This window comes from Peromyscus leucopus, chromosome 3, assembly GCF_004664715.2.
Source record: "Peromyscus leucopus breed LL Stock chromosome 3, UCI_PerLeu_2.1, whole genome shotgun sequence".
NCBI lineage: Eukaryota > Metazoa > Chordata > Mammalia > Rodentia > Cricetidae > Peromyscus > Peromyscus leucopus.
In genome coordinates, this window is record NC_051065.1 from 54,508,273 (window position 1) to 54,521,528 (window position 13,256).

Sequence of the window (13,256 nt, forward strand, 5' to 3'; positions counted from 1 at the left end):
TGCTCAGATTGAGGAAGCCATGAGCTATACAGGAGATCCAGTCTCAAAGAAAGAGGGAGGGAGGGAGGAAGGGAGGGAGGGAGGGAGGGAGGGGGTAATTCATTTACTAATCAAATCATATGTAAAAGAAAATATAATAAACTAACACTTATATGGGAGAGGGAGTGGCAGTTCAGAGAAAGATATTGGTGTTTCTTTATTTAGAGAAATCAATCTTTCAATTTTCCTAAAAGAGTTGAAATAAGAAAAAAACAAAACACACTCAGATGCATTTATGGGTATTAAGGAACATCTACGCTGTCCAGAAGGTTTCAGATTTCTAATTACATTGTGAAGAATAGGTACAGGACTGATTTTCTTACACTTTTCATTATTATTCTTATTTCTTTTTTTACATTTTAACATTTTCCTATCATACTTCACACAGACACACAAGGCAAAAGTACATTTTAAAAGGTTTCATTGGCTTCCCAGAGGAAACAGCCTGAGCATTCGTGGCACAGCCAAAGAGCTTCAGTGGCTCACAGTAATGCTAGCTACACCAAAAGAGGCCACGAGGAACTATGTAGCCCTGGCCTTTCTGGAACTTGCTCTGTAGACCAGTCTGCCAGTCTGGCCTCGAACTCAGAGATCCGCCTGCCTGCCTCTGCCAGCGCTGGGATTTAGAGGCATGCTCCACTAATGCCTATCCTTGTCCCCACTTTTCAATCTGTCCTAATTATTTGTAATTTTCATTTTTGTTTTGTGAAAAATAGTTTTCCAACTCCCCACTATGGCCCACAGCATGTGCTTTATGGTAACCACTCACGTGAAGCTTTCCCTAGACTCCAGAGGGCCATACCTGAACTCTCATTTGTAATGCTTCCCTCTAAAGGGCTCCTGGCTAATCACACTTGCCAAGCTCCTCCCTTCCCCATTTGACTGAACTTATTTCCTCAAAACTATACTATATCCCCATATTTGCTTAAGAATGTTGATTTAATATTATCAATTATCTTTCTTTGAAAAGGTTAATTCTTAGTTCTGAATGACGAGTAAATTAAAAATGAACAAATATTCAAATAACCATTCATGAAAATTTAAAAGTTGAAGTTATCAAAGAAGAGAATTAGTCGGATACAGAAGCCCTGATATCAAAGTCAGCAAAGTAGAAATAACTTAATCAATGGAGAGAGAAAGAAAGACAGGGAGACAGGAGAAAGTGAGACAGGGAGAGAGGAGAGAGGAGGGAGTGTGTATGGAGGGAGGGAGAGTGGAGGAAGGGAGAGTGGAGGGAGGGAGAGTGGAGGGAGGGAGAGTGGAGGGAGGGAGAGTGGAGGGAGGGAGAGTGGAGGGAGGGAGAGTGGAGGGAGGGAGAGTGGAGGGAGGGAGAGTGGAGGGAGGGGGAGTGGAGGGAGGGGGAGTGGAGGGAGAGAGGGAGAGTGGAGGGAAGGAGAGTGGAGGGAGGGGGAGTGGAGGGAGAGAGGGAGAGTGGAGGGAGGGAGAGTGGAGGGAGAGAGGGAGAGTGGAGGGAGAGAGGGAGAGTGGAGAGAGAGAGGGAGAGTGGAGAGAGGGGGAGTGGAGGGAGGGGGAGTGGAGGGAGGGAGAGTGGAGGAAGGGAGAGTGGAGAGAGGGAGAGTGGAGGGAGGGAGAGTGGAGGGAGAGAGGGGGAGTGGAGGGAGGGAGAGTGGAGGGAGGGGGAGTGGAGGGAGGGAGAGTGGAGGGAGAGAGGGAGAGTGGAGGGAAGGAGAGTGGAGGGAGGGGGAGTGGAGGGAGAGAGGGAGAGTGGAGGGAGGGAGAGTGGAGGGAGGGAGAGTGGAGGGAGAGAGGGAGAGTGGAGGGAGGGAGAGTGGAGGGAGAGAGGGAGAGTGGAGGGAGGGAGAGTGGAGAGAGAGAGGGAGAGTGGAGAGAGGGGGAGTGGAGGGAGGGAGAGTGGAGGGAGGGAGAGTGGAGGGAGGGGGAGTGGAGGGAGGGAGAGTGGAGGGAGGGGGAGTGGAGGGAGCGAGAGTGGAGGGAGGGAGAGTGGAGGGAGGGGGAGTGGAGGGAGTGAGAGTGGAGGGAGAGAGGGAGAGTGGAGGGAGGGAGAGTGGAGGGAGGGGGAGTGGAGGGAGGGGGAGTGGAGGGAGAGAGGGAGAGTGGAGGGAGAGAGGGGGAGTGGAGGGAGAGAGGGAGAGTGGAGGGAGTGTGTGTGGAGGGAGGGAGAGTGGAGGGAGAGAGGGAGAGTGGAGGGAGAGAGGGAGAGTGGAGGGAGAGAGGGAGAGTGGAGGGAGGGGGAGTGGAGGGAGAGAGGGAGAGTGGAGGGAGTGTGTGTGGAGGGAGGGAGAGTGGAGGGAGAGAGGGAGAGTGGAGAGAGAGAGGGAGAGTGGAGGGAGGGAGAGTGGAGGGAGGGAGAGTGGAGGGAGGGGAGTGGAGGGAGGGAGAGTGGAGGGAGGGAGAGTGGAGGGAGGGAGAGTGGAGGGAGGGAGAGTGGAGGGAGGGGAGTGGAGAGAGGGAGAGTGGAGGGAGGGAGAGTGGAGGGAGGGAGAGTGGAGGGAGGGAGAGTGGAGGGAGGGGAGTGGAGGGAGGGGAGTGGAGGGAGGGAGAGTGGAGGGAGGGAGAATGGAGAGAGGGAGAGTGGAGGGAGGGAGAGTGGAGGGAGGGGAGTGGAGGGAGGGAGAGTGGAGGGAGGGGACTGGAGGGAAGGAGAGTGGAGGGAGGGAGAGTGGAGGGAGGGAGAGTGGAGGGAGGAAGTGGAAGAGGAAAGGAGAAGAGGAGGGGAAGAGAGAGTGCACACGGAAGGGAACAGGGAATAGGTAAAGCTTCCAAATTGAACAGAGAGAATGCATAGCCTACACCTAAAGGAATGTATTATTAAAGACGGAAATTACACTTTTCTTTAGGCATGCCTACATTATTTTGATCTTACATTTCATTATCAACTTATATTCCAAAACCAGATGTAAATAGGCCTTTAGCTGGATATAAACATACTTCACTGATGCTGAGTAGGCATATTTTGGCTAATACAATCCAAAAGACAAATGCATGTTCAGAATACATAAAGAGCAGTACAGAAACGATGTAAATTTCTGCACTGAAAAGTTTTACTTCTGACTTTTATATTTACACTATCAATAATGTTAATGGAGAGTGAGAGAATTAATAAATATAAAATTTCAGCATATAATTTAGAAATCACAGCAGCACAGTTTGGATAATTTTAGTGCAGTGTGTTATGTTTTAGTCTTTACAGTGGTAGAAAGACAGAGTCACTGCAAGAATGAATTCACTACATGAATAAGTTGCTATGATAAAACAAAACAGGAAAAGAGCAAACAGAAAGAGAAAAAACAGAGTGAGGTAAGGGGGGAGTAAAGCTAACTAAACTACAGAGAAGAGAGGGGTGATCTCTAGTAACACTCCAGATCTGAAAAGAACCCCACAGTCCAATGTGGAGAAAAAGTCAAGCTAAAAAGTGTGCAGAAGACATTAGAATTTCCAGTCCTGCCAATGGCAATCAGTAGTGCTGATATGTTTAAAAACAACGAACCAACCAACCAACCAAACACCAACAAAATCCCTGAAATCCCAAATGAACATTCTGAAAGAAATACATCAATCCAGATTTCAGAAGCAGCACGTGTGTCAGAACTAGAGTCACAGAACCAAAGAATGTGCACCTACCAATTGAGCGTACAGTTAACTCTTCTTGAACTCAGCTGCCGGTTATGCATCTACAGGGTAGATACTGCCTCGTATTTCTACTGATTTTTCATTAGAAACCCATCACTAATTAGCATCAAGTCTCATTACATATACCCACATTTCTAACACTTCTAATATTTCCAGTTGATTTTTAAATTTCCTTTTATTTTTCATAGAATTATCTGTACTTTATGTGTAAGTGGATTACCAAATGACTTCTTTCAACATTGTTGAAGGGTGCACAGAGAAGTGGTTTGACTCCCTGACTGACTTTCATTTCACTCAGGTACAGGGTGTTGCAACCAATGTGTAGCATGTATCACATAACATGGTAGAAGAGATAAAGGTTAAGAGAAGATGAGAATACAAAATGTGATTTCACGGGGCAGTGGTGGTGCACGCCTTTACTTCCAGCACTTGGGAGGCAGAGGTAGGAGGAACTCTGTGAGTCTGAAGGCCAGCCTGGCTCACAAAATGAGCCAGGGCTGTTACAAAGAGAAACCCTATCTCGAAAAAAAAAAAACAAAACAAAACAAACAAACAAAAACAACAAAAAGCAAACAAAAAAACATGATTTAATTTCCAAATGTTTATGAAAGATTAAAAGCAGTTAATATTTGTAATGTAAAGTTGAAAGCAAGTACTCATGTGGGTTTTAGAATCTACATAAACCAATGCTCAGTGCACCTTAGGCTTCATAGGTCATATAGTCTGTAAATTAATTTCATAATTCAGAAAAAGACAGTTCTGTTTCTTAGGAATGCAACATAGTGGTCATATTGCCCCCCCCAATTTATGAATAGCATATGACTCACAGTATCATCACCAGTACCTTTGAAATTGTGCACCTAAGCTTTAGCAAGAACAAGCATGTTGAGGCTGAAGAGATGGTTGAGCAGTAAAGAGCACTGGCTTCTCTTCTAGAAGACCTGGGTTCAGTTCCAAGCACCCATTATAGCAGCTCACAATTGTCCATAACTCTAGTTCCAGGGATCCAACACTCTCACACAGACATACACATGCAAGCAAAACATCACAAAATAAAAAATAATTTAAAAAAATCACTTAAAATAAAAGAACAAGCATGTTTCTGTATAAACATATCACATACATGTGGATGCTTGGAATAACACTACCAAATATCACTGTAAATATCAAACTGTCTTAGTTGAAACAACTTTTCTACACTTCTCAAAGATAAAAGCATTTGTTTTGGAATATTACTTTAACTATATAAAGCTATGTTTCATTTTGTTTATGCTGCATTGCTAGTTATGTAAAGATGAGTTGCATTTGTCTCCCTGACCTGCCTAAGGTACCTGATTGGTCTAATAAAAAGCTGAACAACCAATAGTTAGGCAGAGGAGGGATAGGTGGGGTTTGGTGGGCAGAGAGAATAAGTAGAAGGAGGAATCTAGGCTTGAAAGAATGAGAGAGAAGAGAACAAGGGAGAAAGAGAGGGAGATGCCTCAGGACTAGCCAGACAGGTAGCCGCCAGACAGACACAAAGTAGGACATACAGAATGAAAGAAAGGTAAAAAGCTCCGAGGCAAAACATAGATGAATAGAAACAGGTTAAAATAAGTTATAAGGGCTACTAGGACAAGCCTAAGCTAAGGTCAAGCATTCATAACTAATAATATTCTCCATATCATGATTTGGGAGATAGGTGGTGACTCAAAAGAAAACCTGCTACATAAATTGGCAAAAAATATAGAATGTTTATTCTAAATATTCAAACTACATCTTCCTTTCAAAGCAAACCATATGAACACACAGATACCTACATAACCACTATTAAGAAATGAAGGCATTATTCTACACTTTTGAATATAAGGGGGAAATCCAACAGGAACAGGGAAAGAAATTAAGTAAGATTTTAAAGTAAGGTTTCTATTAGAAAGGTTTTATAACCTTGGAAATATTTTCAAAACAGACCCATTGTGCTAGACTAGGTTTAGGCTAACATGTAATTTGCCAAAGAAGTCATTCTTCTGTAGTTATTCTTTAGAAAGATTAGCATGTAAATCTACTACAAAACCTAAAACAAACCAGGACTTTTGTAATGAAGCCTGCCAGACCATTCACTGCTTCAGTGGAAAACAAGACTTTATAAGTATATTTGAAAGTACATTGTATCAGAAACCACACATGGGATAAATTCTGTGTGACATTCTGATTTTCCAAACAACATAGCATTTGCCAAACAACACTGGAGAATATAATAAAAATGAGCTACATCAAATTACATATTTTGCTTCTTGATATATCATTGTTAGGAGGGATATATCATTTTTGATGTAATAATAATCTATACTAACTACACTAAGTTATACTAAACTAGTCCTTAGAAAGAGTTCTGTACTTCAAATCAAGTAAGAGGCCTAATATAATAATTTTTCCTGAATGCCAGCATTATCAGGCTTTCTCTATACTTTCCAAGCTTTTGGGAATTACATAGGTAGTTCCTATATTTTTTCAGTCTAAATGTATTGCCCTCTTTATTGAAGCAAAAGGAACCCATTTATATTCTACTACTTTGAGTATAAGCTTCCAATTCACATCCTCCAACAGGGACCATTGGGGAATACACCCAGCCTCAGCAAGCCCATGGTGGTTCTTGGAAAATAGTCACCTTTCCCTTTTCATTTGCGTTTCTGCTGGCCAGGGATTCTTCCCTCAAATATTCAGGCTGCTCCTCTTACTGCATCCTCAGGTCTGATTAACAGACATGCTCTCACAAAGACCTTCCCAACTCAGACTCTCTACAAAACACCGAGCAACAGAAATAACACATTGTAAAATTCCCTTGTTGTTTGAACTTTTAATTTTTGAAGGATAAGGCCCTTGCATTCCTGAAATATAAAGGCATTGCTCAGTCACAGTCATAAAAATTAAATTGCAGAAATCAACATGCAAGCTAACATACAAAGAAAATTAAAACTCATTGTAATTTGGCCAATAGAAAATTTGTTTCAATATGCTTTTTCTCATTTAGATCAACAGGCAGAAAAATTGATTAAACGACCTCTTCTCATTGCAAGCTTTGGTTAGGGCTTCAATTGCTTACAATTTCTTGGTAGGCTTAGAGTAAAGCAAGCAAGATGATTCTATCCCCCATCTTTTCAAGATACAAGATTGACCAAAAGTAAACAGTAAGGAAAAATATTAAACAAATATAAAAGCACCAGCCAAGTAAATATGGTGAACAATTGGAAGGCAGTACATTTGTCTCCAACATCCTATGTGATTTCCAAGTGATACGGCTGCCATGGTTATGAGGAGAGTACAAAAATAAGACTACAAGGTTACTAGAATGGAAGACCTTGTAGTATAATTTTATGAGAGGAAAGCACAAATGACTTCTGGGAATATATCAAACAAAATAACGGGAATCAACTCTGCAGCACTCTCAGAAGGGCAGTCCCATCTCCAATTCAGAAACCCCTCTAGGCACTGAAAAACACACTGCCAGCTGAAGCAAAGTGACGAAAGTACTTTCTTCATAAATGAAGTGTACAAAGCTATATGCAAAGTTTCCAGAAGACAGAGCACCACTGATGCCGGCGGGGGGGGGGGGGTGCGGCAGAAGAAATTCTGTCTCCCAGTGAGGAAAATATTTAAGCTCAGCAAAAGATACAAGGAAGCTTACACAGTCTATTAGTTGCTACTAAAGAATTCATGATAAATGTCATTGTGAGGAAAGTTACTTCTGCAACTCATAATCACAATCTAACTGATAAACAAAACCAAAAAGTTTGAGATGAGTTAGGAATATGAGTCACTAGATCTAAGTAGAAAATTCCCAGAATAGCAGGAGGAAGACAGTGACTAAAAAGAGGATATATGATTATAAGAATTGCCACACTGGCTCAAGAGAAACATTGCATACGCATGTTCCCTGGCAGATTTAAAAGATTCCACGGATTCACATCCTTCCCAATAGCTGCTGTGCCCAGACCTGCTGACTTCTGTCTCCTACCAAGTGGGTTACCAAGCAAGCATCTTGTAGACAAGACTGTGTCCTAATCCTGTTCTCTTAAGCCTTACATAGAGGCAGAGTCCAGTAAATAATCGGTGACAAAAGCTAAAAAAGGAGTCCAGAAATGAGCCAAGATACCCTGTTATGGTTTTCATCTTAAATTTCAAGTCTCCTACTCCTGCTGACATCTTTCCACTCTTCTAATCTGCCTGTCTCACTTTGAAATAGTCTTTTAAATAAGAACATATGTTTGAAGAGTCTATTAATATTGATATGAATAACATAATAAATAATATAATAGTCTATTAATATAACTGGTAAAGAGTTAACTCATGATGAAAATCAATGAGTGGAAATAAACTATATGTGTGTGTGTGTGTGTGTGTGTGTGTGTGTGTGTGTGTGTTGATTCTAATTACAAAATTTAATTTATAAACTTAAGAAGAAATAATGGACACAGAAAATGTTGGAATATAGTAACTAAAATTAAAAAGTAAAAATTACTAAAGGGCTTAGCCATTTGAAGTTCTATAAGTCCATTATTTTATTTTCACTGAAACTTAACAGTGCATTTAAGGAGTAAGGTTTGAATTTGTGCCAAGGGCTAATGTAAAGCCTGTAATTGTCACATGCTTACCAAAGAATTAATTCACCTTGCAAGCCACATAATGTTCTTGCTACTTACATTAAGAGATACACAAAGAAATAACTAATGGTGAATTATATCATGTGACAAACCTTCAGTTCCTGTCAACAATAACAAAACTTAGAATTAAAATACAAATGGAATGGGTAAGAAAAGCCGTAAAACAGCTCTTTAGAAAGCACTAGAAAGTTATTACAACCTGTTAAGTTCTACCCTCCATAGGCATCCTTCCATGCTCAAAATAAATGTATATACAAGGACTCAATTCATTCACACTATGGTACAATTAAGCAGCAAAGTACAGTGTTAAACTGGCTTTAGAAGAGGCCAATAAATATTCAGGTACATTCCTGCTTCCTTAGCAATTAACAACACTAATTAAAAATCAATTGTAACTGATGAACATGTATTAAACGAATTACCAAAGTCCTGATATATATGGACAATATTGTTAAATACAGAAGTTTTACATTATAATTTACCTATTATATGTAACATATATATTAACCAATTAAATAGTCTTATTTGTCTTAACCCCATGATTCTTAAGTGAATTTACTTGCAACAAGAGTTTTAGAGGCTTAGACTCTTATTCTGAGATACACCTTGTAATGAATTCAAAAGTTTCTGTTACTTTACATACAAATACAGTGAGTATATAAAGGTTCTTTACAGAGAAAAGCAGTATTATATAAATCCAAAGTTCTTTCTCTAAACTGTGATAAACATAAGATATTAAATTTCCCTTATTAACCATTTTAAGCATACAGTAAAATAATCTTAGCTATTATATGAACATTTCCTGAAAGGTCAATTAAAACAGCCATTATGGAAAAAGAGTGTGAAGGTTTCCCCAAAATTAAGAAGAGAACCATTGTATGATCTAGCAATTGCCATGCTAGGTACATATCCCCCCAAAAGTGGAAACAACCAGAGTACCCTTCAGCTGACGACTGGCTAAAAGAAATGTGATATATATACACAATGGAATACTATTCAAGTCTGTCATTAGTGACATATGGGTGAAAGGGCGTGATCTCATTCTTGTGGAAGTTAAGAGTGGAATGTTGGTTCACAGAGGATAGGGTGACTAGGGGAAGCGGGATGGGAAAAGCTGAGCAATGAGTAGCCACTTGAGATGAGGTAGGAAGACAAAGAACTAGTCTGCAGTGGTGCAGCTGGAGGGCTGCAGACAATAATGCACATTTCAAAAAAGATTTTGAGGTTTTGCACCAAAAGTGATAAATCTCAAAGATATTTAACACAGTAGTACAAGATTCTTGTATGTATGAAAACATCATGCTACCTGTTAATGTATACAATGTTTATTCTTCATGCATTTTCAAAATTAATTTAATGAACCACAGTATTAAATAAAGCATCTTAGCCTTCCATAATTTTATAAACAGTTTGAACTCTGTCATGCACAAAGATCTCTAGAAATCATTAATTTGTAATGACTGAGCAATTGTACCTTTAACTCAGGCGGAAAAGACCTGTTTAAAAGCACTTAGGACTTAGAATATTTTTTGGGGAAAGCATCCTGAAATTTTCTTTGCTACACTATAGTATAATCGAGAAGTGAACAATGTAACAGATTTTATTCTGCTCACCATCAAATTATCTTCCAAGAAACAAAGCCATATATTTTATTGTTAATATCTTTCAGGTTTCTGTAAATCACATCTGTTCAGGGACTTGGTAATTCTCAAAAGATAATGAAAGAGTAATTAGTGTAAATGAGTAAGAGAGACCATGGGTCAGTAATCTGTGTTTCTTATGAAGAAATAGAGAGACAAAACACAGGCTTGCAGGCTGAGAGTTACACTGTAATGCTTCATCTCTGAGATGGCAGTGCAGAGGCAGAGGAAGGCTACACATGGACACACGAGCACAACTGTGGTCAACAAATGTGTGTTGATGAAAACAGATGGCAGGCTAGATAGCCCCAGCAGGCCTGGACTTGCCAACCACTGAGACAGATCCAAAAACAGAGGAGGAGGAGGGAAGAAGATGGGCAGGACTAGAGAAGGAAGTAAAGAAAACCAAATTCAAGTGTCAGTGAGCTATTACTCCTGAGAACAGGGAGCGGCTTGGCTGATATTATCTGTTCTATTGGCTAACTTTCACTGTGAAACCTGTGAAAATGAAACAAGTTTCTTTTTTCTAATGATTTGACTTAATGCTGGCTGAACGACTGGCACTAAGCACATCAGCACAAATAATGAGAATATTGATCATGGGTTAGTACATCATAGGGATGACTTACCTCAGTAATGGATGGAATATGACAGTAATATTTCTGGCTCCAGGTTTGCAGACAAATTTTGTTCCTCCACCTTCAATTAAGTTGTCATCAGGACCCCCTTCCAGGAAAAATGAAAACCGAGATTTAGCTAGTTGGAAGTTTTACAGATAAAGCAAACCAAGATAAGCATTGTATGAGTGTTGTATTGTCAAAAGGGCTGGCTACCTTTTAAGTTACCCACAGTATTTACAGCTATTGTAAATGACATGACCAATCTTTCTCTTTAACAATCTATGGCACGATTACGAGGAAAGAAAAAAAGGGAAGTCCAGGAAGAATCAATGACACATGGAAAGTAATGGCTCAAGGTTACAATGCAGTTGAGGCTAAAACATTTCTCTCTAGTCAACAGTGTCTTCTTTGAACAGTAGAGCACACAGAGAAAGAAGAAGTTACATTTAAAGCATCCCAGATTGCAAAACATTTAATTCTATTTGCCATAATTGTCACCAAGACAAAAACTTCATGAATTAAAAGACACACTACTATTTTATGTAATACTAGGAGAAAGAATTCTAGTTATTAAAATATGTAATTTATTAAGATCTTTATTATATCATAGTAGAAAGTTTACTTGGCTATTTAAATAGTCCATAAGTACCTTGAGTACATTTAATATAAAAAAAAATAAGAAAAGTAAACTTGGGGCAAAAAAAATTTAGCTTAGTGGTTAAAAGCACTGGGTGCTGCTCCTTCTAGAGGACCTGAATTCAATTCCCAGCACCCACATGGTAGCTCAAAACCATTTGCTTCTCCAGTTCCAGAGGATCCAATGTTCTCTTCTGGTCATCTAGGGCACCATACACACAAGTAGCCCACAAAAATATGTGCAGGTAACACTCCTATGCACAAAATTTAAAAAAATTCAAAAGAAAATCATTAAGACCTTTTAAAAACTATATAATATACACATTCCATCCCTTGGAATAACTGATTCAGAGCTGGCAGCATTCATATTTTCCAATAAGTGCCATCCTGTATTACCGAGAATGATACTTTCTTGAAGAGTGTACCACAAGGTATGCAGGATTTTATTTCAAGCTGCTGATACATACTTTCCAAAGTGTAACATTGCTGCCTTCTCGATGCTACCACAAGTCTTAAAGCAGGATTTGCAATGGCAACCAGAACTTATATTCTTTCCTGAAATGGTTCTTAGTAGGTAATTAGTTGAAACATCAAAGGGTAAAAGTGCAAGAAGTAATTGCCGAGCTCACACATTCTGAGGCAGTAACAATTTACATCACTATTTTGCCAAGATTTAGTTGCAGAGAGTTTAGAATATACAAAGCTGCATATAACTTTCAGAAGTTGGAAGAAATGCTTCCACTAGCAGCAGCACCCTGCCCCCATAGATTTTTAATGATTCAATCGCTATATTCCCTAGCTTCACTCCACTTTTACATACTCCAAGATGAGTAAATTCTCTTGATCAGCAAAAATTAAGGGGGGGGGCATAAATATCCTGGAAAGCCACAGTATTCCATTTGAAAAACCACAATGTCTACAGATGGTAAATGTAGTTTGGTTTATGTTGGTAAGGCTGTAAATATAACTCAAGGGTAGAATAATTACAGAACACATGTAAGACCCTTGTTTCAATACAGGGAGGGAGGAAAGTCTGCCTATAAAGGCCTTGGCTATCAAAAAAGAAGTGAGGGGAAGGTTAAAAAAAGAAGTAAAGTGGTCTAATACCTTCTATTAAATGGGTAAACAAATCCACCTCACATGTCCAGCTAGCAAGTCCACCTAAGCTAGGTTATGTCCTTCAGTGTCATTATTTTTATTGTATAATTGGTACTCTACTTTTCATTTACTTCATGTTAGTCCTCAACAGTTTCAGAATTCTGGCACAAAAACCATACTATTTGGTGGGTTTCTTCAAAACCCTAGCAACCTACATATATATTTTTTCTCTCTCTCTAAATATTTCCTTATGGTTAGAATTCTTTGCATGGTATCAGACACAAGCAAGGCTGAATCTGGTTTATTATCCATCGTTGTGGTCTCCAAGGCATCTAGGAGATGAATAAAACCAAGGGACGCTTCAGCAAACGACATCCAGAATCATCAGCACTTCCCAGAGGCATTTAGATAGATACTTTTTGGATAAGTTGTTTCCATCAAACCATCAGAGCACAGATCTGAATTTCTAACAAAAATACAATGGCATATAAAGCTCTTCCTTTAAATTAATGGCCTGCTTCACATTCTCAAAATCTGCATCCGAACACAATGATATGAACCAGGATTATTGACATCTTGCTAATTTTTGCAACTTAAATGAAAGCATCAAGACGAACACAAGTTCTAGGGGTATAGCTCAGCTGTACTGAATGTGCTCTGCATGAGCAAGGTCCTAGGTTTAATGAATATACAACACCAAAGAAGAAAAGAAGGTAAACAGCTAGGGCCTGGAACAGACTAATAGAAATACTACTCCTTTAACAAACCTCTACCTCCAAAGATCACATTGAACATTTACATACAGAGAAAATAAACTCAGAATAGATTTATCTTCTTCATCAACAATATACCTTTCAAGACTAGCAAACCTAATCAGAACAGAAACCAAGGAGATGAATAAAGGGAAAATAAGGTTATATTCTGTTCTCCAGGAACAGCATACACAAAACCAAACAAAAAACTTTATATGA

The 13,256-nt window shown here is 39.6% G+C and overlaps 1 protein-coding gene across 2 annotated transcripts in view; it reads right to left on the reverse strand.

The window, feature by feature from the left end:
- Positions 1–13,256, reverse strand: part of Exoc4 (exocyst complex component 4) — a 754,883-nt gene that overhangs the window by 411,083 nt on the left and 330,544 nt on the right. For both annotated transcript variants that reach the window (XM_028866155.2, XM_037203667.1), the window contains exon 10: positions 10,561–10,657. In XM_028866155.2, coding sequence (XP_028721988.1) covers positions 10,561–10,657 — 97 coding nt within the window. The remainder of the gene's footprint in view (positions 1–10,560; positions 10,658–13,256) is intronic.